This window comes from Lichtheimia ornata (genome assembly GCF_029851405.1).
Source record: "Lichtheimia ornata isolate CBS 291.66 chromosome Unknown scaffold00091, whole genome shotgun sequence".
Classification (NCBI taxonomy): Eukaryota; Fungi; Mucoromycota; class Mucoromycetes; order Mucorales; family Lichtheimiaceae; genus Lichtheimia; species Lichtheimia ornata.
The window spans coordinates 79,470-105,436 of record NW_026695411.1 but is presented as its reverse complement, the minus strand read 5'-3'; the positions used below and the strand labels follow the sequence as shown (position 1 = coordinate 105,436).

At 43.3% G+C, this 25,967-nt stretch overlaps 5 protein-coding genes across 5 annotated transcripts; 1 reads left to right on the top strand and 4 right to left on the bottom strand.

Moving 5' to 3' along the window:
• Nucleotides 1-1,517: 1,517 nt before the first annotated feature.
• Nucleotides 1,518-1,793, bottom strand: O0I10_011488 (uncharacterized protein; the record flags this gene model as incomplete). The annotated part of the gene is made up of 2 exons (XM_058491455.1): nt 1,518-1,570; nt 1,634-1,793. 2 exons carry the CDS (start codon nt 1,791-1,793, stop codon nt 1,518-1,520), a joined length of 213 nt encoding a protein of 70 aa, XP_058337802.1.
• A 7,602-nt stretch (nt 1,794-9,395) lies between these two features.
• On the top strand, nt 9,396-9,911 carry O0I10_011487 (uncharacterized protein; the record flags this gene model as incomplete). The annotated part of the gene is made up of 1 exon (XM_058491454.1): nt 9,396-9,911. The coding sequence occupies one exon, from the start codon at nt 9,396-9,398 to the stop codon at nt 9,909-9,911; it is 516 nt and encodes a 171-aa protein (XP_058337801.1).
• Nucleotides 9,912-10,150: 239 nt separating this feature from the next.
• O0I10_011486 (uncharacterized protein) lies at nt 10,151-12,226 on the bottom strand (the record flags this gene model as incomplete). The annotated part of the gene is made up of 2 exons (XM_058491453.1): nt 10,151-11,421; nt 11,488-12,226. The coding sequence occupies 2 exons, from the start codon at nt 12,224-12,226 to the stop codon at nt 10,151-10,153; spliced, it is 2,010 nt and encodes a 669-aa protein (XP_058337800.1).
• A 4,281-nt stretch (nt 12,227-16,507) lies between these two features.
• O0I10_011485 (uncharacterized protein) lies at nt 16,508-17,790 on the bottom strand (the record flags this gene model as incomplete). Its single annotated transcript, XM_058491452.1, has 2 exons — nt 16,508-17,692; nt 17,749-17,790. 2 exons carry the CDS (start codon nt 17,788-17,790, stop codon nt 16,508-16,510), a joined length of 1,227 nt encoding a protein of 408 aa, XP_058337799.1.
• Nucleotides 17,791-21,533: 3,743 nt separating this feature from the next.
• O0I10_011484 (uncharacterized protein) lies at nt 21,534-23,104 on the bottom strand (the record flags this gene model as incomplete). The annotated part of the gene is made up of 2 exons (XM_058491451.1): nt 21,534-22,456; nt 22,522-23,104. 2 exons carry the CDS (start codon nt 23,102-23,104, stop codon nt 21,534-21,536), a joined length of 1,506 nt encoding a protein of 501 aa, XP_058337798.1.
• Between the last annotated feature and the right edge of the window lie 2,863 nt (nt 23,105-25,967).

Here is a 25,967-nt window from a genome sequence, read left to right as displayed (position 1 = left end):
TGTTGGTCGTGAGAAAAAAGAAAGAGAGTGAGTGAAAGAGAGTCGGACTCGCACACAACTTTTGCATGCAAGTGCTGTTTATGCTCACGTGTCTGATTAAGTCGACCAATGCCATGGCTGGTTGATGGTGCAATTGATACCCATACTTTTGGTTCCATATCTTATCCCCCCACACACACATAGAGAGACCCAAAGTAGGGTTAGCGTGACACACGTTCATGCACAATGATTGAAAATAAGCTCATTGCCATGGTGATGATGATAATCTAATCACGTGGTGATGTCGTGAGGGAAAAGTCACTTTATGATACTTTGCTTCTGAAAAATGACGTTGTACCGTATGCTGAGGGGATAAGTATCGCTCACATTATAAGCGTAAGATTATATGCCCTATTCCATCTCTACTACAGCTATTACTGTTGTGTCGTCTTATTTGGATCATAACCGCAATATTGCCGACCGCTAGGACCTAAAGAGAAGTTTCCATGGTTAGCCAAGATTTAATACACGCACTCACTAACAACATGCCAGGTTTGAGTGTACATGTAGGTTGCTGTTCGCATTGATCAAGAGGAGTTCTTCTGTATTTTGCATATGGACTATTTGGTGGGAGGTGGAGGTGGACGACCCAAAGCTTTGCTAGCCATGGAAATGACAAAGAGCAGGGTGATGGCAAAAGTGAGTTTCATGTTGAATAAAGAAAGGATGTGCATCATACCATACGGATCATAGCATTATATATACTGTATTCCCCGGTGTCCAAAGTCCATCTAGCGGCGTACGGCAACTCCTACCCTCATGCAAGGGGTTACCGCCGTTGAAAATGGCGTAAATCACCTTTTGGTATGTATAGGCTGCAGTCCAAACTATGAAGGCATGAGGTCTAACGTCTACTACATGACATACAATGTATGCGAAAAAAAAAACCAGGCTATAGTGATGGAATAAGTAAGCAATGTCATAAAGCGAGTAACACCCCCCACCTCATTTTGACTCTTGAATTATGCAAGCGTTACTCCTCGCCTTCCCAGGATTACACCTTCCTCACCAAAAGGCTGAGCATTACTTGATTGTTGATACTGATGCCCAAGACAGCACGTACGGCCAAAATGTTGCTAAACTACAGCCATCAAGGGGTGCGCACCGCTGCAAGTCATACGATGATGCTGATGCACATTTGTGTGTACCCCGCATCCTCCGCCCAAACACACGGGGGTCATCCTGCTCTAATCGCCACATCCTCCTATCAGTACCAAGGAGTGATTTTCGAAATCGCCTTAACACGAAATAGCAAAAGGGAGAAACTAAAGCCATGAAAGTACTTGTTTATATGTACCACATATCCTCGATCTCTTGTCAACGATAATGGTCATCCCTACACTTTGCCGTCAGTGACTAAGATCATTTCAATATTGCTATTATGTATGTGGCAACAAAATCATTCTATTTATTGGGTAAACCGAACAATGAACGAGTCAATCAATTGCAGAATGTAAGACTACTGTTATATGTATCACTCATTCATCTTCCTTGTTTGGAGCATAAGCACAAGAGGTACCACCGTCATCCGCTAATGAACACACAATGAGTATCATCGAACGACACCGCATTCCACAACACATTGTTTACGTACATTCTTCAATGGCGCATTTGCGTGCTGCAGGACATTCATCGAGAGAGATTTTTTGGCATCGTTCCATGTTTTTCCGAATTTCCACGGCTGAAGTCCACGCAACAGTAAGATCGGTAAGGGCAATGGCAAAGACAAGCGAAATGATAAAGCTGAATTTCATCTTGAGGAGATGATGGATGTTCACAGAGGGAGCAATGTCCTTATATAATCCATTGAATCAGATGTTGGCGTCTAAGGGCATTCAGGAGGAGTGCTTATATGCTGCCAACAAAAAAAAAGCCTCGTGCATGTCGATAGAGATCGGTTGCCATGGGAACAACCACTTGTGTAGTACATCCTACGGTCGTATTCAGCAACAGGGTTTTGAGAGATAGCATGTAGCCCATGTCATTCGTGCGAGCTCCAAAGAAAACGAGTGTGCCAAATCCCATCCATCATATACAAAGACTGATTGTTCTCCTTGCTCTTGTATACTCCCTATGTACTGCACTGAGCCACAATCTCTCCTGGTCATCATTGTCAACGTGCTGCTATATCGTCTCGATGCTCTTCAATTGTAAGGTGGATACCACTGTTGGTGATTTTGGTTGGTGTTGAAAGATACACTTGTGTAGCAGCCACTTTTGACGACATGACATGGTGGGCTCGAATCATGATCGTCTGCCGTAACGCGAAGCATTGGCATTGTTGGAGGGTTGATCGGCCATGTTCACCCATTGCTGTGTCCGTAGATGGAGTGTGTGTAAAGGGAAACCAGCCCACCTACCCACCCACTCACTCACTCACTCGCGCACACTCACCCACACTCACCCATCCCCTATCGTTCTATTGAGTTATAAAAGCCTTACATGTAAATTTCTATATATCATATGACTAATGGATGCTACTTTGGTATATTGGATCGAATGATCAGGGTATATGCAATGTGTGAAAAAGAGTCTTGTAATCATCTATCAGTTGTCTCAACTTGATCATTATGCTTGATGCAATCATTGCAAACAACTGGTGCGACCAACGATATGGTACATGTTTACACTTAAATGAGCAACAGTAACACATATCATCTACTGTAATGTCCATTTGTGTTTGCCAACAGGGCAATTGTTTATTGGAGAACTCAATAACAGGATAAAGAACGGGATCGAACAATTGCAAGATGTAGGGCACTGTTATATCACTCATTGACCCTTTTTTGGATCATAATCACATTCCTCTTCACCGGTGAAGGCTACGAGCACATAATGAGTATCAACAAAATAACACAATCCCAAATTTTGCTTACGATTTGTGTGAATGTAGCAACCGTTTTTTGTAGTGCATTTATCGAGAGGAGCATTAATGCATTGGGCTATTTCCGAAAAGTACTTCTTTGGATTCGGATAAACCGGCTCAGGAACAGTAGGACCGGCGAGGGCAACGGCAAAGACAAGTGAAAGGATACAAATGTATTTCATCGTGAGGAAAGATGCAGAGATGTAACTCACAGCGAGAGATGATCTTATATAATCCTTTCCTTAACCGATAATCAATTGCATCGGATGTTGGATCCGGAGATGGCGAGAATATGTTGCATAAAAAACGCCCAAGCTCATGCATGTCGATGAGATCGTTTGCCATGGCAACCACAAGAACCAAGGAGTAGGATCGTATTCAGCCATAGGAACCTTGAGAGACAACAAGCAGCCCATGTCATTCGTGCCAGATCCAAAAAACAAACGCGTGTGTCAACGTCCATCCATCATATGCAAAGACTCCTTACTGCACTGGTCTGAGCCATGGCTTCTCCTGGTTATCATTGTCAACACGTTGTGATATCGTCTCGATGCTCTTCAATCATAAGGTGGTTGTCACTGCTGCTGGTGCTTTTGGTTGGTATTGAAAGATACACTTAACAGCCACTTTGACATGGTGGGCTCGAATCATGATCGTGTGTAGTAACGCGAAGCATTGCCATTGAAGGGTTGGTCTGCCATGTTCTTCACCCATTGTCGTTGTCCTCGATGCGTACTTTGAGTGTGTGTAAACGGAAATGTCAACTGTTGTCAGGAAAAGAAACCCTTCACTCCCGCAAGCTCCATCTGTTGGGTGAATCACATGATCCGGAATTGATCCTTTATGCGAGAATGACCAGCCATCATCTCAAACGTCCTACGCTGCCTTGACAATTGCTATTGATTGACATCCGTATACATTTAATGTTTGGATTTTCGGGAATGTTCTCATGCACAAATAAGCTTCGAGGAGGTCGCCTCGTATATGACATTGGCATAAAAGACATCCACTGCTCTGTGTTTCACGATTTTATATCCACCATCCGTTACAGTACTTGATTCAATGATTGAAATATTAAAAAGAACAGCACCCATACGTACAAGCGTATTATCTTTTATCACTCATTGTACATAACATCCTTTGAGACCTTTTTAAAGTTTCAGCCACATGCAAAAGCGGGCATTGATAGCGCTTCGATCTACAATATAGCTTGGCGTTTCCAGGTTAAAGGTTCATTGATGCCACATACAACACATTTGGTCTCTATAAACGTTGTAGCTCTTCATCATCCGATATTTCTACTACACGCACGTGACTCCTGAAATGGGCGTATGGCTAAGGCACGACCTTTTGACTTCCACAACATTATAAAGGACGTGTTCTGTAACAGCACAAACGATATTCATCATTTATTCGCTCACTCATCCAAATGCACTTAAAGTTATCACTTTTTCCATACTCGCCATTTCCTCGCTTATGGTGCTAGCCATTGGTACCTTTGACTTTGAAGGCCAAGATCCTGCTAGTTCGCCGAATGAACCTACCATGGAAGAAAAAATTGCATGCGTCAATCAATGCAAGGATTCAGTAACTGGCAAAATAACTTTATCATGTTTTAATGATTGCCTGGATAAACCACGCGGTGCCCAGCAGTAAATAGTGGTAGTAGAATCACTTTTTATTCATGTCTCTCAAAAATAAATCATCGATACTGAGGAAGTGGTATGCATTGTATTATCAAACGTGTGATTCTACCCGTTGCTGTTTCAAAGAATGTCTCTATGGTCTATCGTTTTTCGTGATCCTGGATCGGCTGTGTCATCATGGAATTTTCTTACGGCTCATTAAAACGGGCCATAAAATTCAACATTGATGACTGGATCTTGAAGACGTGTACAGCATGACCCAAGATAACCACAGCTGAAAGGATCGCACCTATCATTACTTCCATAATGCATAGGAACAAGACCTGAGAAGAAACAACTTTTTCAGACATTGAATCTGAATCCTAGATATGGTTTCCGCCACATGCAGAAGCGGTCATCGGCTTTGCATCTGCCTTGAGACATTATGGTGTCTCTAAATCCTGTTCAATTCCAACACTACAAGCGCATGCTTTAAGCGCTATACCATCTTACACGAGAACACAAAGTATAATATCCATTCCATCCTCATCTTAACAATGCTCTCATTCTTGCCATGCAGCTTCTCGTTACATAATCCATCATTGATGGATGTAAATGATCAAGAAAATACACCTTTGGTTCATCCCCTTTCTAAATGACAGCACCGTTTTTCGCCATATACAGTCAACATCACCGTAAGTCCGCATCATTATTACTTTATGCAACCCCTGAAATCATTTCACAGCTTTATAAAGGGTAAAAGCATCAAACATCGCATTCATCCATAATATGAACATCAAGCTATCCCTTTTCATCACTCTCGTCATCGGTGCAGTTTCAGTGCTAGCTCGACCCCCACTACCGCCATCTCGACCACCACCCTCCCCAAAGGGTCAAGGAAATTCTCAAGGCCCTGTTACTGTAAAGGAAAAAGAAGCTTGCTTCAAAAGATGCAGAGTCATGTATCTGAGACCGAAGGAGGAATGTAAAGAGCGATGCTATCCAGAGCAACAGGCCGGTGGAAAATAACATGGATGCCGTTCCAATTATGTAGAAGACATGCTACATCTACATAGTATCCCCTTGCTGGTTTTTTAAAACACACAACGAATGTCTTTCAATGAACCCCATTTGTGATAGTGGGGTTTGCTGCGTTATGGTATATAGTTCATTGGTATGAATGCCAGCTGTTGATGATGCCATAAAAGTAGCGTGTTTATTATACTGGATCGCATACATGCGCTCAACGCCATAGACCCTGGTGGTAGCATTGCTTGTGTGTCTCACAATGGCATCATCATCATCATCATGCGTGAAGTTGGTGTAACAATGATGGGTGGCTGCTTTCTATACATCGATAGGTGCTGCAAGATCTGAAAACCCAAAGATCGTCCCATCAGGGATCACTAAATCGTTGCGGGATGGATTACTATATATCAAATGAAGGCCGCAGGGTGGTGATTATCGAATCAAACGCGTAGTTTTTCAGCTTGCATATATAGGATGAAATAGCGATTACTGATTGATTATGTGATGGTATGTTAAATTGGTATCAGAAGCCACAGATGTTTTATTCAGCTCTATACTGGTGGGGTATTGCAGGGATAAGATACTACAACACAATCCTAAATATATACCAACAGGATCCGTTTCATGTCAACAGCAGCCTTTGTCATCAAAACAGGGTTCATCCAACAGATCACTTTTTGTTGATTGGGATCGATCCATATCACATGATCACTTCTTGTTGTCGTGGGTCATCGAATGTTGAGAATAGCCGTGAACGGTCGGCATCCATGCGTGTTTTAGCCAATCCAGGAAATGCAATCCATCGTGTCGCAAAGCATCCTTGTCCTTTTGATAGTTTCGAATGACGGTACGTATCATATCGTAGCCTTCTTTAGTTGCATGCTGATGATTTATCCACTGCAGTCATAGTCGATGTTGAAGATACCATTCATCTAGGGCGAACGTTGGGCAGCAATATCGACTTATGAATGCACACGAAGATCGCATAATGTGTTGCATGCGCGAATCGCGACACCACCATGAAGGAAATGGCTGAACCGGACAGCATCGCAAGCTGCTGCTGTTGTTGTTATTGCTGCAAGAGAGAGAGAGAGATTGACCTTTGGGGATTCATGAGTTGAAAGAAAGTGAGTAGGATGCTTTACAAGTAAGCGGAGAGAAATGAGTCGTCCTCCCCAACCCACAACATGACGTTGGATACAAACACAGTGTAGTGCCATGATTCAATCTTTAGTATGTAGGCTTTGCCCAGTAATAAAAGCACTGATCCATTATCTTGAGTTTATCGTTGTAAGGATGTCATTGGGGATGTTAAGTAGTACTTTATCTACTATGGCACACTTTTCTACATTGCATCAACATTAGGAGCCCTTTGGCCCAAGCACCGTCCATAGCAATCTTGAAGTGGGAGGGTGTTCTGGTTAGAGCACATTTTCATGCACTCATCCGTTTGAGGTTGTGCGTTGGCGGGGGCTTGACAAGATCCTTTGGAATCGTCTTGAAGGGCTAGCACTGTAAGTGTACCCATGACGAGCGTAATGAAAATGGAAATCTTAAAAGTTCATATGGAGAGTATGTAACGGAAAGCTTCACTATTTTGAAGCTACACCCTTTATACATAAAGTTATCCGATTTACCACTATTTCAAGGGGGTGAAGGAAGCTATCTACAATCATCATCCAAATGCCAAGCGATGCAAAGCTACGCATGTGCCTGATGGCTAGTGTACACCGACTGCATCTTGGCGAACATGATACTCCTGGAAATAACGATCTACAGCAGGCTCTCTTGCGTGTTTAAAAGTCCATTGGCCACAAAACGTAGATAACATAAGAGCGATGTACCTACACCATGATGGGCTGAGGATGATACTGTAGATTCCGTTTTACGAACATCCATGTATAAGTACCTAGCACTCAAAAGTCTTCTAGTAGCTCTAGCATCATTATTTGGAAAGGTTAATTGAAATACAACAGCATGTTGATTAATGCATGTTGTAAAAACGGTGTTGTTGGAGGGACGTAAAAGGGTGTATTCTGTGCCTCACAATGTTGGCTACGTACCTGTTTCCATATTGATTATTGACACTGTCATCCAACTCGAAGGCCGTGTTGTCTTGGATGTCTCATAGTACAACCGCAAGCATACGTGTTGTGTGCATAGCAAATGCCATTCTGCAAGGAGAGAGTCCCTGAAAGTCGGGTTGTCATGGTCCCAAACAGCGTTTGTTTTGTTATTGGAGTGCACCGCTCGATCGTACGACATGTAGGCATTTCGGTGATATCACCTATATGTCTTACCACCTGCAGCATCTTACTATTAGGGGTAATGGTTGATCAACGCTGCAAGATCACTAACAGGCAGCTGACTCACTACTACTACACAAGTACATATGGCTTGAATATGTGAGCTGTCATTTTCAAGTGGGTGTTTGAATGAGCATTAGGCCTTTGCTATGTATCATTGGAAGTATTTTTTATGGTGCTCATGGTTGGGCTCACATGAATGTCACAAAAGCTGCATATTTCAAACAAGATTTGATCGGCATGGAAATGCTGCAATCCTCGGAGTTGAACCTCCTTGAAGAATCAGCATATACGCTATACGATGATGAATCTAATTTAAAATTCACGTTTCATGGCAACCATGTGGCTTCAAAGATCACTAGTCTTAGGCATCCTTAATTTTTCACTCCATCGTTTTAAAAACACGCGTCACCTTGTTTACGGTAATAGATGTTCACATGTGAGTGAAGAATGCTGCTTTTGAAAGATGCATGGTGATCATGTATACATCCCTTATGTATAGGATGTGAGCAAGTGGAGTTGTGAAAGGACACGATAACCAAGGCAACGGTTCCATGTTGACATTTTTAGGAAACGACTGCATTTTGGCGCAAGTACATAGCCATCACCCCTACAACTGTATTGCGCTCTTCAAATCATCCTACATTTCAAACGGGGCCACCCTTTACACACCCGTGTTGTTGGACTAATACTGATTTACCCCGAACGACGTCTTGCCTTGTATATGCCAAATGAGCCACTAATTGTATACGCTGCCCGCTCATCATTGTCAAATGCTCACTCGAGTCTACCAAATGTTCCTAGATAGGATGGATGTATATGCGTAACATGGTGCCAACCAAGTCATAATCCTGTTTTTTTCATGCATACTTTGCATGTTAGTGATCTTGCAGCTCTGTTTATCCAATACCCCCAATAAAATGCTGCACTATGCAGAAAAAGTTGATATCACCGACACCACTACTACCATCGTATCGAGACATGCAGTAACAAAACAAGGGCTACAACCTACTTTAAGGGGGTTCTTTCCTTTACGGATGTCACTTTGTACATACATTACATATAACTTGCTATTGCACTATGACACCTATTGATCATGATTCGGACCCATACAAGGAGCAACGAACCAAATTGGCAATTATCGTGGGCCACAGACAATCCAACAACGTAGCTACCATGAGCCCTATCATTTTTACAACACTGCCAAAGTAAAAGGCTTTTGCCACATGCAAGCGCTAGGATTGGCTGTGCATCATCTTGGTTACCTTTTGACCGCCGATCCTCTTTCAAACATGCATCATGTAGACACCTGCCGTTTAAAAATGTACTTTGTGTTGTGCCCATCAAATGCGCTAGTAAACGCCTGTTGTAGATCATGGTTTCTAAGAAGAAGAAAATGCATATACAGAGCTCCTGAAATGACGGCGGTGGTAGGATTATGGCAAAGGGATAACAGCATTATAAAAGGGGGAGGAGGATTTTCATACAGCACCATCAATCAATCAATCACTCACTCATCCTCTCCTAAACATGCAATTCAAAAAACTATCTCTTTTTATTACTCTCGCCTTTGGTACACTTGCCGTGTTAGCCCAACCAGAGGTTTCAGCTGATGAAGCACAACCAGCTGATCAAGGACAACCAGGAGGAAACAAAGCCGATATTGGTGCCGTTGCTACGGATGCTCAAAAGGACACGTGTTTTGATCAATGCAATGACCAAGGTATCAAGGAATCGTTCCAATGCTATGAAAAATGCTTGAAAAACGCACTTGCAGGTGGTCCTCCTGAACCACCTGCTCCAAAAGTTGGCACACCCGTCGGTACACCAGAGCAGAGAAAAACATGCTTCAAGAAATGTGAAGAGGAGCTTATCCACCAAGGTGAAAACTGCTATGTAAAGTGCTTGGACGAGGTGACTGGTGGTGCAGCAAGCGGTGGTGCAGAGGCTGGTGCTAAAGGTGATGCTTCAAACGCCGGTGGTGCTTCAAACGCTGGTGGTTCTGGTGATGCAGGACTTGAGGCACCCGAAGCTCCTGCTGCGTAATGCTGCTGCTTAATTTTTAATCGGTGTGCCAATGGAAGGATGTACATACTATATGCCTTGCCACTTTCTCACTTGTAAGATGTATAAACACTGATACTACCTTCCAATAAATCCATTTTACACGGTTCTCTCAAACTTATGTGGTTGTCAATATACAAGTGCCAAGCATTCTTCCTTTCACATCCACTTAACAACCTTTTTTTTTATTACAGCACAAGGGAATGTCTACATCTATTGATTCATGCTTCAAACTTGATGGTGTCTATCTTTTCTTGTAATGATGCCAACACGTCATTGCTGATATCGCTCCAAGTTTCAAAGTATTCCAGCTTGGGGAATTGTGTCAAGAATAACATGTCTCCTTGTGATAAATCCGAACAAAGGACCTTGAGTCGCTTGAGCCCAGCATGAAATCGAAGGGGTTGAAAGATGGATCCTGCAATCTCAGCCATAGCACTTGATAGCTTCAAGTCTTCAAGGGATGGACATTGATGGGCGACGTGATGCATGAGAATGTCAAATGACTCAGGGATGATGCCATGGGTGAAGATTTCCAGAGAGCGTAATCGTTGTAATCGTGTGATGGGAATGAGGCTTTTTGGATGTTGTGGCGTATCATCATACACAATCTTTAAATACTCCAAGGATGATGCGTTTCCAAGGTGGATATGATGTTGAATGAATTCAGGCAATAGCGTTTGCTCAATGTGACTCTGGTGTATACACACTTTGCGAAGATGCTTCAATCGTATCATGGCATCGATGATGTGCTGATGTCCATTCGCTCCATACCAAAGTTGAAGATGCGTGGTGTAAGGTGCATGTTGCATTATCCATAAGAAAAGCGTGATACAGCTGTTATTCGCATCCCGGAAATCAAGTTCTTCAAGTTGCGTGAATGGCTCCATATCCACATCCACATCATCGTTGTGGCTGCTGCTGATCACGATTTCCCCATCCAAACGAAATGATTGAAGAGAGTGCCTGTGCTGTACCAACATTGAAATAATATCCGCTTGGTTACACGTGCTTTGTCCAACACCAATCGCGACTTTGCGTAATCCTTGTTGATGATGATGATTTGTTGTAGTCGCCTTATCCCATCTTGAAGAAGAACAACCAAACGACAATTGCTGCATCAAAGGACAATCATGATGGATCACTGGCAACAGTCTCGAATCAGGCATAGGGCTCACATCCAAGGAAACAAGGGAAGGGAATCGACTTGATAAATCTCGCATCGCATCATACGTGATTGAATCACCGGGTAGTCGAAATAGACTCAAATGCTTCATTTGTGGATATTGCCTGTTGCTGGTGGAGCTCATGTCGGCCTTGATTCCTTTGGTAACCAGGGAAACCAAATTTGGGCATGCATGTAGGAGATCATGCAATACGATAGGAAGCGGACTCGTCTGGGACAAGGATGATTTGAGTTCAAAGTGCGTCAAGGTGCCTGCCACAGATGACAATGCTCCAAGAAATGCAAGACGATCAGAAGCAAATGCATCTACGTGCAATCCCACAGTGATCAGCCATCCCGTATTTTTCCTCATTGATCCTTTCTATAACTCACTACTAACTTCCAAGTGCGTCAATGATCGAAAGTTGGCTCTTGAAAACAAGTCGGATAGCTTGTGGTGTTTGGTCCCTTTGCAATGGCCGACACGAAGTGACTTCACAAAAGGTGCAAAACGTATCAGCTGATCATGGCCTTGTGCGAGTGACAACGGCTTTGTGTATTCCATCATAAAATCCAATCCATCAGGGTGTAGCAGGAACCGTTCTCTCCAAGTGCGTGATACGTACAAATAAGGACATGCTTTGCTTGATCCCAATACTGCTGCATTATCATCCATGACTCTTGGCACAATGTGGGTGACCACCACATCCAATGGCAAGTTGCTGATCAAGTCGACACGTTTGCTGTTGGCGCTTTCCACCTTATCCTTCCAAGCAACAAGCTGATCGTACGCTGCTGATGTAGTATCATCGAATCGACCAAGTCCTTCATGACATAGAGCTAAAGCTGCTGATTGCCGCCCTTGTTCATGGTATATCTGAATGCCTCGAAGATAACCCTTCGATGATATGGGCATCATGGCACGCATCATATGGCTGTCTCTCAACGCAAGTGTGAACTGGGCACTCGTTGACAAGAGCATGGCGCGTTCATCGAGAATGTCTACCAATGCTGCAACCAGCTGCTGTGCTCGATGGGTTGCTGCTTGAATGCGTGTTGCTGAATACTCTCCATGGTGCACGGTGACGAATGGTGACTGATAGATGGCGGCGAGGTTGACAATGTCGTTCATGAAGAACACATGCAAGAAGGACGAAGGGTGTGGCAAAGTGAGTTGTCAAGGCTGAGCATGGTGATAGCAAGGCTGAGCAACGATTTTATGCAGCCCCCTTCAATCTTTTAATTGACAGCATCGTCGGCATTCCTTAGAGTAGATCATCCCACCCTATGAATAAAGGATGCTTATACAGATCATGTTGCCATTTATTGTGTCTTGATGATGATACAAAAGTGCATCAAATGTTTATCCAGAGATGTACAAGGCCACAGTAGTCTCCATCGTCGTCAAGTAGTAGTAGTCATTAGCTTTGCTGTTCTAGTCGGCTTCATACAATTCGTGACACAGAGAGAATCGGTGTTCCCTTCGCAATGCTTTTTGCAAGCGATGCCTTTTTGATGCAATTTAGCAACGGCTACAGCCATGGCTCCATAATCAGCTACCACCAAGAGGGCAAAGAGAGCAAGAGTAATGAAAAGAGAGAGCTTAAAGTTCATTGTGATGGGGGGTTTCTTGCTCGAAATGAATGATTTATATACGGCAGTCATGGAATTTAAGGGGTGATGATGAATTTTTGGGGCAATCCAGGGGTCATAAAATAGCCTCAAATGATGCCATGTTTCGAAGAGAGCGTGATTTCGCAAGGTAAGCTTTGCTTGTTGCAGCTTTGGATGAAGCAACGAGATCTTGCTAGCCTCTTTTTTTCAATTTGGAAAGGCATGAACCTCTCATTTCTGCATGTTGTCACCTGCAAAAGTAGATGTACATGGTACTCTCGTGCATGTCCAACGACGTTTATTGAAACATACTACTATGGATAAAGTCTACGTACGATGGATGCGGGGGTTTGGCGACTAGTATCTTGATGGCATACTACGATCCTCCTTGGTAGTATGCATTCTTGCCCTCATGTACATCCTGGCAAATTTGGCGACAGACAGATGTGAGTCTGCGAGACGGAGCTCGTTCGCAATCGGAAAGGCACTTTGGTAGCGGAACATCTTTAACGTTAGTGCTAAGAGCCTCTTTGTATTCTCCAGGAGCGGATGGTGCGGCAATAGCAACGAGAGCCAAAAGTAGGACGGCAATAAAAAACGACAGCTTTTGATACACCATGATGGAAGGGTAAAATGATAAGGGCAGTAACGAATGTTGGCCATCGAGGTGTTTATAAAAGGGAACTGGCCTTACAAACCACCGCGTCGTTTGAAATAAGATTCATTCGATGCAAGATGATGATCTATGCAATGGATGTACGAATGTCGTTTTGAATATGGCGAGAACCTACACTTAGCTTCCAGGACAACAGTAAATAACGTGCATGTTGTATGACCTTATACCTAGAGCATGGCATATCCAAATGATTGTAAAGTCATCGTTGAACGTCTTGTAGTAGCGTTTGGCGCTATGCGTATAATTCACACACGTATCCCAGGGGAGGGATACATAATATCGTGATGATGATTTCGGAGCTTAGGAATCAAAGTGGGCCTGCAATGCAAGCTGCATCGCTCGCTCTCTATACTTTTGGAAAAATAACAGTTCAGCCATATGCAATGCACAAGAATCGGGCGTATGGATCGCTATCGGATTTATGTTGCCACTTGAATGGTTGTGACCACGGCGATTCAAGATCACAGGTACATACATCACCCCCCTAACTTTGTAACGGCATCATCATGAACTACACTTTTTTACATTTTGGTTTCAATCTTCGCATCTCTAACTCCACAAAGTGTTCAAGGTGGACCATCCTCCTCTGACAACCAATCCGAGGTGGGTCACTCGAGGGCAACAGGAAAGAGAAAAGGCGTTGAAGCAATGAGATCTTGAAATTCAGGCTATCAGAGTCCTTAACGTTTATGTATCTCACTTTCAAAACGGTGTTGGTTACTTTACGCACTTTCTTCAATTGATAGGCATCCTATATGGCGGTAGCATCACCTGCAAAGCGAGGCACAAAAACTCGTGCATGCGCAATGGCGTTTATTAAACACACTCTGGATAAAAGCCTACAATGATCGATCGCACAATACAAGATCATTTGGATTGGGTATTCTTGCTTTGACTCTCCCTGCACTTTTTGTAACAGAGCGCTCTATACTTGTCAGGTGCCCCTTGGCAATTGGTAAAGCATTTTTGTTCCGGATCATTTTCATGGCTAGTACCAGTACCAGTAGTAGTAGTAGCTTGGTTGCCTTGAGGAGCAGGAGTAGCCGTAGCAACGAGTGCCAAAAGGAGGACAGCGATTAAAAAGGACAACCTATGGTTCTTGTAATGCATCATGAAAGGATAACGATAGGGATGATAGTAGCTGCTGTGAATCTTTTAAAGGCATTGTCCCCCTCACAAAACGCCGTCTTGGAAATAAAGTTCGTTCCATGCAATGATGATCTATGCAAAAGTCGACATGATTGTAGGTACTTTTTTTTGGATATGGTGATAGCCTACTATGTACTTCCTGTACAACCAACGCCCATGTATGACCTTACAATATCTAAAGCTTGGCGTTGGCAAGCGAAAGAACCCAATGCTTGCCATTCGTAATGTTGCTACTGTACCATCGGCTATGTATGTATCGCATATCCTTGGTGCGCCTTGAACCCCGCTCCCCCTAAATCGAGTTGGCGACATGATCTTAGACTAAATTCATCACATGATTGAATAATGATGCTGTTTAATGATATATTGATATGTGAGATGACAATGGCAATAAGGATAAATATGCATGGTTGTTGGATGTGCATGGATATACAAGGGATGATGATGGTGGTGGTGGTCTATCTTTGATCGACAATGCCTACATACATATGAAATCCATAAACTGTGTCAGCTTTGAATAATTCCGTCCATGCCTAACATCACTTACAGGTCACATTGGAAAGTCTTCCCTTGAGCATTGACACCACAAAAGGATCCAGAGGAGAAAAATAACATGATTGAGCGAGGATTGTTTGGTATAGTAGATTGAATCCCCCATCGAATGTATCGTTCCAGTAACATGTCGTTTTCGTTTTCACTGATGTCAAGTCGTGATCATGTTGTTGTTGGTGTACGAGTCTCGTTTCCAAAGTTATGCCTCCTAGCAACGCCCTTTCTTGCCAAGCTTTCCTCACGCGTTTGATGCGGCAGCGACCCATCCTCCAATACCCTCGGCTGTACAGTGTTCTTTACGATGGCATCCAGTGGCAGTTGCAAGTCAAGCATTTGGCTTCTTTTCTCGTCTTTTCTAGCACGGTATAGCCTGGATCATCCCCAAGTAGCCCCTCCTCGCATGTACATGTCAATAACAGCTTCTTTGCGTGCTTGGATGCCATCCATGTTGCTGATGATTGAAGGAAGCCTGTACGTCTCGCCAAAAGATGGATCCATCAATTGCCTCGTCTCGTTCATCCAAAATGGGGAATTCGATGTCACCAGGGTTCAAGCTTGTTGTACCATAGAAACTTCACAGCATGGAATAGCCAATAATTCAAGGAGGAAAAGGTCGTCGAGATATCCAAAAGTCATCGTCAAGGAGAGAAAGCTGGTGACCTCCACCAAATACAAGTGCTGCTGATGCCGTATTCGCTCTCAAGAACTCGCGTTGACTTGTACAATTGTCATCTCATCCAAAGCATCCCTCCTATGCCATGGCATCTCTATTAGCCACCCTATCATTCCCAACATCATCCATTCGTTTTCTTGTTACCTTGGCAAAGGCATGTGTGATTCAGCTTTCTTATAAAGGCGACCATGTTGATGTATCCTCATTGTCGATGAAAAGCAAAGCTACTTTGTCTCGTCAACATACGTGTACTCTGGCAGGCTCTGCAAGCTTCTTACCCATGCATTCCCCCGTCAAGTCAAGTTGCCCAGGCATAGCTCAAACCAAGTCTGTGAGCTGGCGATGTCGGTGCCCCATTACAACATTGTAAAAGGTAGAGCATGGAATGTAGCCGACTTGTGTGTCATGAGATAGTGTGTTGAGCGTGTCGAAAGGAGGAAGAGAACGAAATTCAATGGAAGCGGTTGGCTGCCTCATTTTTACGTTTCGCGATTGTCACGTGTCACCATCCACATCCTCGCTCCTCATCATGATGCCTACCAATAAAATGCCTCGTTTATAATGCTGATGAGTCGTAGTTCTCTACGTTTTAATAAAGCTATCAATATCACTTGCCTACACGCGTCTCCAACCATTTACATAAGTGGGTGATATGTAGTGTTTAGTGTTTACAATGGCATAGGATGAACAAAGAGAGAGAGAGAGAGAGAGAGAGAGAGAGAGAGTGTGTGTGTGTGGGTACATATTATTTACATACCCTGGAGCATTCTTAGTTTTTCTGAATCGCTCAAGGTGAGCAGATCTTTGTAAACATCTGCCATATTTTCAACAGCCAATAAATCGACTTGATGTGCATCGTTGCTGATTTTCCACTTTGTGCAGTTGAGGTCAATCATTAGTGTGTCAAGCTTTGACAAAAACAGTTTCCAAACTTGGTGATGATCATTCATTCTTGGGATATCTAATCGCAGTATGCCGAGTATGCCATAGACGTAATCCACCGGTTCCATGCATTGTCTAGATGACTGTTTAAACGATAAAAATAAAGCGTAAAGGCCATCCGCTGAGATACGCCACGAGTTGGTCCCTCTCGTAAAAAGCACTTCTCCATGTATGGCAAATGCATTGGGCAAGTCTACATAGAAAGATAATGGATGAGTCAGCCCTTGTTGATAAAAAAAATCAGTCAACACGGCGTACAAACCATGAAAGACGATAGGTAGATAACCAGGTAAACAATCAAGATTCATCATGTGCTTTTCAGATACTTGAGTGGCGTTCTCAGCCATAAGCAGAATTGTACGAGGCAATGCCATCTCCTGCCATGTCCAAACCCGTTTCCACCATTTGCAGTCGATCAGCGATCCAAAGATGTTACACAGCTGAGGATCACCCATAGTTAAAGAAGTCGCATCATCCACCACACTATGAAACTCTGGTATGACTTCAGGATCAATATCGAGTAGGGCAATGCATTCGGTACAGCAAGCGTAAATATCACCCATGATATCCAGGGGCGTATCATGACGAGCACACAAGACGTCTATCCACCAATAGCTGTTGGGGTAAGCTTCCAATAATTTCAGTAACGTGTTGCGTTTCTCAGGTCGCATGGAAACAGGTTGAACGGGTTGTCCATATTCATCCTCCACGAGTTGGGTAATATTATCCCACACATGTGGATCGGCCTTTGTGATACCCCACAAGTGCGATAAGGCATACCAAGTACGTGGCGTGGTTTCACCTTCATTGACGCCTTCTATGATACGATGACGATGGTATGGATCGCTGGAAGGTTGGATGATCTTCATTTTGGTGCCTTTTTCTTCTGGTACATGGAGTAGCAAGAAATTTGGATTCTTCAAGAGTGCACCCAATTTCGTCTCGAACAGGCGTTTACGCTCATCACTCCAACCCTTCTTATCGATATGGATCTATTGATTATGAATTAGCATAGGCTTTGATGTACATGAATGGGAACTCTGCATACTTTTTCACTACTGTTGGTTCCAAAATCCAATCCACTCAGCATGTCAACGGCTAAAAGAAAAGAAATCAGTAAATAACATCTTGAAGCTTTTTATATAGGGGAATGCGGGGGTAACGTCTTTGTGTCACTTGCAGGATACGCCCTGCTGCATGGAAAGCAAAGTCTTCTTGAAGTATGTGGGCGGCGTACACGGATCTTGCAACAAGCAAACGTCAATAGTATATACCCTGTTGCATGGACATGACAACCTACAGCAATAAAAAACGTGATTGGCATAAAAGCGTTATATGGCGAAAAACGCGTGAGCACGTGAAGCAAGGGGTGACCCATAATTTCGGAAGACGGAGACCATCGTTCCGGGTCTTGTTACTTGTGTAACATAGCCTATTCTGGGCATGCCACAAGGGGGGTCGCCTTTCGAGCTTCTTGCCATTATGGCTTCTTGCTAATAATTCGGAACCTTCAATAGCATGATCCTTCCTAATAACCCACTCACTACTATGCCCATCAAAAATAATTGGTGATCAGGGTGAAACACGACACAATTGTATGCCGCTCCATGTATGTATATTGGAAAATTCAATGATTAACTACTGGAGTACTAAGATGCTACCATAAACACCATCCTCTGTCTGTAAGGGCTGTTCAAACAAGTGAAGACGCTGTTGATGTCGTTTTAGATATACTCGGTCTCCTGGCTGATGATGCCGATCGTTGCTGATAGCTCTTCATCCAAACGATGCGACCTGAAAAAAGCGGGTTGCAACGTGCATGTCCTTGTATCATCACCCCATCATGTCAATCGCCCTTCTTCACCCATAATCCATCTGCTTCAGCCTTGTTCGCTCGTTTTGTTGAAAATGAAATCCATCCAATGGCGATGATATCATGTACATCCCCATCACTTTGACTGATCCAAATGCGAGTTGTGGGCTTGATATTGACACAATGCAGCTTCTGAATCAACTTCACTTGTCAAATCGTATTTCCATAATGCCTTGCTGCTCTCAATCTCTTTCAAAACCAAATGCACATGTAAACATCTTTAAGGTCCCGTACAGCCCTAACTATGAATGAGCTTGTTAGATACTAGGGTCTCATCCAATATGCTCATTGTCCTTGTTCTTACCTTGATACATGGGGCTTTGTGTATCGATACGCAACCAAGAGTTGCCCCCCTGGGTTACTGTATGGTGTTGTTGTTCACGATGGGTCGCATGGCTGTTGTTGCAGTGTCTCGGGATATCATGAGTCGCCACATTCAGCTTGCCAAGGTGCTCAAACATGGAACGCGTTCGGATGGTATGCCCATTGCGGAAGAGTCAAGAACGATGTAATGCAGCCTGTCATTAGGAAAGAGGAAACCTAACGATGCCATGGTTGAGAGCGTGTCAAATGCTGTGAGCGTTAACGCGAAAGAAAGGATGCTGAACTTGCCTCTGTTGTCTTCCATACTTTTATCCCGCACGTGTGTGTTACCATCCCATTATACATCAGCTTCTCTTCATATCTTGAGTGGATCTTAACGATACAGTTATGGCAACAGCACGCTTTTTGTATTGACACATTTATTAGCGGCTTTAACGATCGTTTCCTAGGCGACCCGAAACACGGCTCCATATGTGCTATCACCGTTCAAAGGCGTCGAATACCATGCTGAGTCTGTCGGCGCTCCTCTATGGATGACGATGATGATGATGTGCTGTGGCATAAGAGAATTGTATACGCGCGCGTTGTCATGGATTATCATTTGGGTGCTGTCAAACTTGCGGGCGCATCCTATGGCAACCGGTTTTCTAGGTCATCAATTTAAGATGTTACATGATGCTGCATCCGGCTGAACACTTTATTCTTCGCACCTTCCTTGTCTTGAATACCCACGCGATCTCTTAGCGTCTGCTATACATGATAATGGCAAGAAATAGAAAACCCTTTGGAACCAGTACTGCAAGAATTTGATAGTAAGTTCTTTCATTGATGTTTTGGACAAGGAGTGGTTTGATATACATACACAGTATACTGCCTACGCTGCCACGATCCTCGAATAAATGGAATAAGCTCTTCCTCTATACAACGATCCCTGTGAACTATGTACAATTTAAGGGAACTCCATGCAGTGGTGATCCATTATTACAAACACTGTCTCTCTTTCTTTGGGGCAAATCAAGATACTGAATGGAGGTATAAAGTGAAAGATGCCCTCCACGCAGAATCTCTTGACTTGTTGACCTGGCAAAAATCTTTAACACAGATTGCATATGATGTAGAGTAGTGAGCGAAGTACTGCGGTCGCATAAAATGGTAAAAGATAGCGGTGTGGACAATAAATAGAATGTTTTACTTTCTATCTAATTATAGGGGCATTGATGCATACCCCTTGGCGCTGCATACTTTCTCCTTTCTTTTGCGCCGATTTTGATGCAAAAAGTACATAAACCAGGCTACAGAATAAATACAGATGTATGATCAGTGAGTACGCCTATGCATCTATTTCCCATCATCACTGATATCGTACATTAACTGCCATGAAAATTGCCGGTCTTTTTGGAGTGCCCTCGCTCATTGCTGTTCCTGTGATTGCTGTAGAACCACCAGCAGGCGCATGTGCTGGAAAAGTGCCCACGTCTACAGTAGAAAAGTGCGACAATCAACCTTGCACCTTTACTTACGAATATGGAAGTACTAGAAATGGGCTCTTTCACATTGGTAATTCAAAAAGGTTCTTCCATCAAAGGGTTTTCGTCACTCAAAATTAACCATAGTCGCATTCCGCTCATGTACCCCGCCTGATGTGGGAGTCGACTGCCAAAAGTTCAAAAACCAGAATGAATGCCTTGCCCATCAATGTACTTTTTCCGGCCTGAGTTCGCCATGGTACGGGTTCAGAGGTGAGTGGTAGAGCTGCCGTATTTGAATAATAGAAAAGAATCTTAATAAGGGCCATTTCTCGAAAAATATCAAGAACCTGAATGCGCAAATGATGTTCTTAAATACGAGGGCATAGTAACCAAACCAAAGCCATCGAGACGCATTCCCGGTCATTAACACTACCACAATACTCTGGTGGTACGCTCAGCCTCATGCTTGTCTAATGAAATAGACGTTGTAGCGGATAATCTATCATTTCATCTACTATAGTTTCAACTATAAAAGTGGTATGGATAACCATCAAGGCTGGTTGACTGCTAGTTTGAGTATGTATGGCATCGGCTTATTGTGTCACGTGGTCGATTGTGCATTGAAATTTGTTGGTTATCTCGAACCACAATGACATCCATTCATCCAACTTCAAACATACCACCCTCCACCATGCAAGAAGCCTATTAGAATGTTACATACATATTTACAGTTGGGCAGTATACAACATTCTTTATGAACCTGTGATCAATACATTTGAAGTCGACACTTTGAAAGTTTGTGAATGAATACTAGTTTACGGGTGAGCCATGACATTCTCAATACTACAGCCGATCACACAAGCCTATTACTTATGTATTCCACTGGAAAAGACGAGATGTCAACTAGCTGTCATGCAATCAATGATTGCGAACCTGATATAGCTCTTTAGAATGCATCATGATCATGCCCCTATTGATTTACTCATCATAGTATGGCTGACTACTAACGAGGATCGCATTATGTTGTTTAATGATACATTCTAATGGGATGACATTGGTAATCGGGATATAAATGCATGATTGCTGGATATGTGTATATGTACAGGATGACGATGGTGGTGGTGGTCTATCTTTGTTCGACAAGGCCTGATCAATCCATGTGCTGTGTCAGCTTTGAATTACCCCATCCTCGCCTATACAGGTCACGTTGGGAAGTCTTTCCTTTAGCTTTGACACTAGAGAAGGATCCAATGTGTCGAGGTATAGTTCGATGCTTGAGAGGTTGGGAAACGAGAACGTTGTTTCAAAAAGAGCATGGTACACCGAGCTACCACCCAATTCCACATATTCCAAGAAGGGAGCGTGTTGGAACATCCATCGAACCAGCCGTAACGTATCATTCTCGTTTGCACCAAGGAAAAGTCGCAATCCTTTCATTCGCTCGAATACGATATCCTCCTTTTCAACAATGTCAAGTAATAGGCTTGATCCACTAAAAGTAGCATCGATGTAAAGAGTTTCCAGAGATGTTGAATGCTGCAACAAGGTTTTCATGATATTATCAAGGGAATAATCGCCACTGTTGTCTCCAATGCTTAGAGCCCGAATTCCTGTATTGTTGTGCTGTGTCGTAGGTTGTATATTGTAATCGACATGGTGCGCTGGATAGGTGAAAACTTCATCTCCTACGTACACAAGCGATTGTAGTTGTGGGCAAAGATGGAGTACGTTTGTCAATGGGCTGGATGCTTGGCATGGGTGTGCTGTTAACGAGATCAAGGAAGGAAAGCGTGACAAGAGAGTATCCATTTCATGTGCTTTGATGGGTGTCAAGCTGTCATAAACGTGTAATGCCGTCATTTTTGGGTACGTTGCTGTTGCTGTTGCTGTTGTGGTGGTGGTAGTGATGGCGACATCCAGGCACTCGGCATCCAAATACGACAAATTTGGGCATGTGATCAAGATCTCGTACAACGACAATGGTGTTTCTGGTCGAGCACCTTGTTCAAAGTGTAAAGTAAGATGACTGAGCGTATCGCCAACTGCTTTGAACCTCTCAATCAATATGCTGGATGGCAGTGCAACAGTTTCTAGAATCATGATGAGATCAACCAACCATCATAACACAACCTTTTCAATGCAATCCTACTGTTACCTTCTATATGCAGTACGGTGACTGATTCTTCTTGCTCACGCTGAACAAATCCCATGCCTGAAGATGTGCCTAGCAACACCCTTTCTTGCCAAACTTTACTCACTTGTTGCAGCAACAATGACGATGATGATTCATGATCCAGTATCCTCGGCACAATGTTCTTTGTCACCACATCCATTGGCAATTGGCTGATGAAATCGATGCGTTTGCTGTCCAAGCGTTTGGCTTCGTGTCTCGCCTTTTCTAGCAAGATGTATCCTGGATCGTCCCATGGCACTGATCGTAGCCCCTTGTCATACATGTCAACAGCAGCTCTTTGACGTCCTTGTATTCCACAGATGAAACCACCACACAAGTATCCAAGAGGTGAAGAAGGGTCGATAACTCGCATAGCCGTTGCATCTCGTTGGGCCAGGTCGAATTGTGCACATGAAGCGAATGCTGTAGCTCGATCGTGTAGTAGCTGGACGAACGTTTTGCTACATTGTTTCAGATCCCAAGTTATGGTTGCAATAAGGTCAATGCAGTCGCCGTGTTCAATTGTAACGTCGGGATAGTCGTAAAGGTCAATAAAGTTGAACATGTTGTAAATGGTCTCTTCGGTGGAAGAGAGAGAAAGTAGTAACGTGATGATCGTTCACGAACTTTGCATTTCCTTTGTCGCCCCGCAGTTGACATGCATGATTTGCTTCACGTGATTGCATCTTTTGAGATTGAGCGATCATGTGTTACATACACATTTTTCTTTTACGATGCGATATCGCTATAACCAAATGGGTTTATTGTATGTATATTGCTTTGAAAATACAAAAAGGGAACAATGTAGCCGTATTATATACATCTAACATCATTATAATAGCTTCCACATACAGGGAGAAGAATGTATAGTGGGTAGATGTTAGGATTGGACAAAGCAATATGTATGCTGGACATTGGGGTCAATATGAGTCATGATTGTCTTGAAGAGCCGGGTGGCATTATGTAGCAGGTTTGATGAGGGATATCGTCACCTTGTTTATTGCAGATCCTGATTTATGCATGGACAATCAACCACCTAAACGCTCTTTATGAAGGTGCTCTCATCAATCAATCAGTCCCGTCACTATCCCCAATAGACATTTATCAGTCTTTGTTTGTGGTCACAGAAATGCCCACATCCACACCATGCACATAAAAGATGTTGCCGCCCACCATTTTGTTTATACCCACGCATCTCAAGGACACAATCAAGGACTCGATTATCATTAGATCCCTTTCCTTTTTCATCCTCCTTGGTTTGCCACTTTTCACATAGCCTCCCGCCAACTATACAGAAATTCCATATATCACCCTTCCTTCATTTCCCTCACATCCAAAGACTTTGCTGATTAGAATACAAGAAAAACAGGCAATGAAACTATATTTATCGAATACTAAGGATATAAATCTACGCTATTAGGGGATCATGATGCTGAAGCTCATGGTGGATGATGATAGTTGCACTCCATAGCGCCCCTGAAAGATAAAACCAAAGCAGCATGTTGCAGCGTGAGTGTGATTGTATCATGCCGGCAAAATCGCCAAGATGGCCTTCCAAGATACCATATACAAACCACCCTAGCCATGATCCAATGAACCATCTGCAATCCTTTTCCACGCATTTTGTTCATGACTACGTCCTTCCAATAGCGGATACATCATGGAGCATGCAAAGGGCCAATCCAAGCAATCCGTTTTCTTCGATGCATGTAATGGGTGCTGCTTGTCACGTTGTATCCTTCATAAACCAGTATCGCTTGCTGGATTCATGCCATATCATCGTATCAACCCTTCCAATCATTAATGAGCATGTTAGACACGGCCTCTCAACCGACACACTCCTTGACCTTGCTATTACCGTGATATAAGGTTCCTTTAGCATGATACGATCAAGCGCTTTGGACATCCCCTCCTTTGGTCATTGCATGGTATACTTGTCGACAATGGATAGTAGAATAGTGATACTGCTGCCATGTTTCCAGAGACATGTTTATCCTTCATATGGCCTGTTAGCTAGTCAAGAAGCTGAAACATAAAACACGTTCTGGTGGGTGTGGGCTTTGCGGTGTGGTGAGGGAGAAGAGAGTGTCGACATGTTGAGTAATGCAGCTTCAGAATTGGAAGGAAGATGTCACGATCCAATCGTTGAGAGAGAGTCAAAGAAAAGTGAATGTCGACGAGAAAGAAAGAACGATAAAACTTGACAAAGGGCACAGCTCCACCTTGTGTTGTATTTTTTCAACGCCGCACGTGTATCATCATGCATCGACTGTCCCCTTCCATAATTGGGATACGCGTTTTTAAAACCTTCCCTAACAGGAACACGTGCATTTCATCTTCATGCTTTCGGCTCGATGGTTACTCATTGTCGCCTTAACGAGAAAGAGGCGTGGTCAATAACGCAAGCCAGGAACGGCCCTTCATTGACGCCGTTCGTCATTGTTGATATGTATCAGTCATTATGGCAGCAGTAACAACAAAGGAGCATCGAGAACAAAGTGTGTCATTATGCAACCGCTTAAGAGACCTGTGCTGTGCCCGAATTTCAACCGAATCCTGCTGTTGCCAAATAAGATAGGCCTTCCAGCTCAACTTGAACACTACCATTTTCCTCACTATCAAAACAATAATAATGGTGGGTCATTGTTCGCTGGCTTTACAGCACTCAAAGAAATAAACGCACTCTCATCGCTATAAGCTTAGGCAATTGGGACACTTGACCAATGTGGATGGGTACAAAAAAGAAGTCTATATCTTGAAACGTTGCTTAGCAACATGTGCTTTATTTATACTTTTTCATGAGATGGGATGATCATGTTAGATGATCCATAAAGTAATTATACATTGACCCTTTCATTCATGCAAACGTAGCTGTGTTACACAGCACGACCCTCTGCATCTTTTGCTCTGCCAGGGTCCACCTACTTGACAATGAACAAAGACCACTCTTCATATAGCATCATGCTTACAAACATAAAGGTGCCTGTATCTCCAAACTTTACAATCAAACGTGTGGTTTTTATTAGAGCAATGTGCTCGGCTTGGCCAACAGCACCTTGTGTGAAAGTTTTACGTTCAATGTCGCAACTAGTCCAAAAAATAGTTTTTTGGTCGTCGTCGTCGAAGAGGTCGACCCCTGGATCCAGTTTGGCTGGTGGCGACGTTGCGAAATCTGGGATTGGCCACGATGAACGTGAAACTTGCACCCAAGGTGCAGTTGGCCAAGCCGAGCACATTGCTCTATTCAAAACCCCACGTTTCATTGTAAAGTTTGGAGATACAGGCGCCTTTATGTTTGTAAGCGTGATGCTATATGAGAAGTGGTCTTTGTTTAATGTAAAGTAGTATGACTATAATAGAGCAAAAGATGCAGAGGGCGTGTTTGCGTAACTTAAGAGTCATTCAGCACAGGCGATGCATGATTCTTG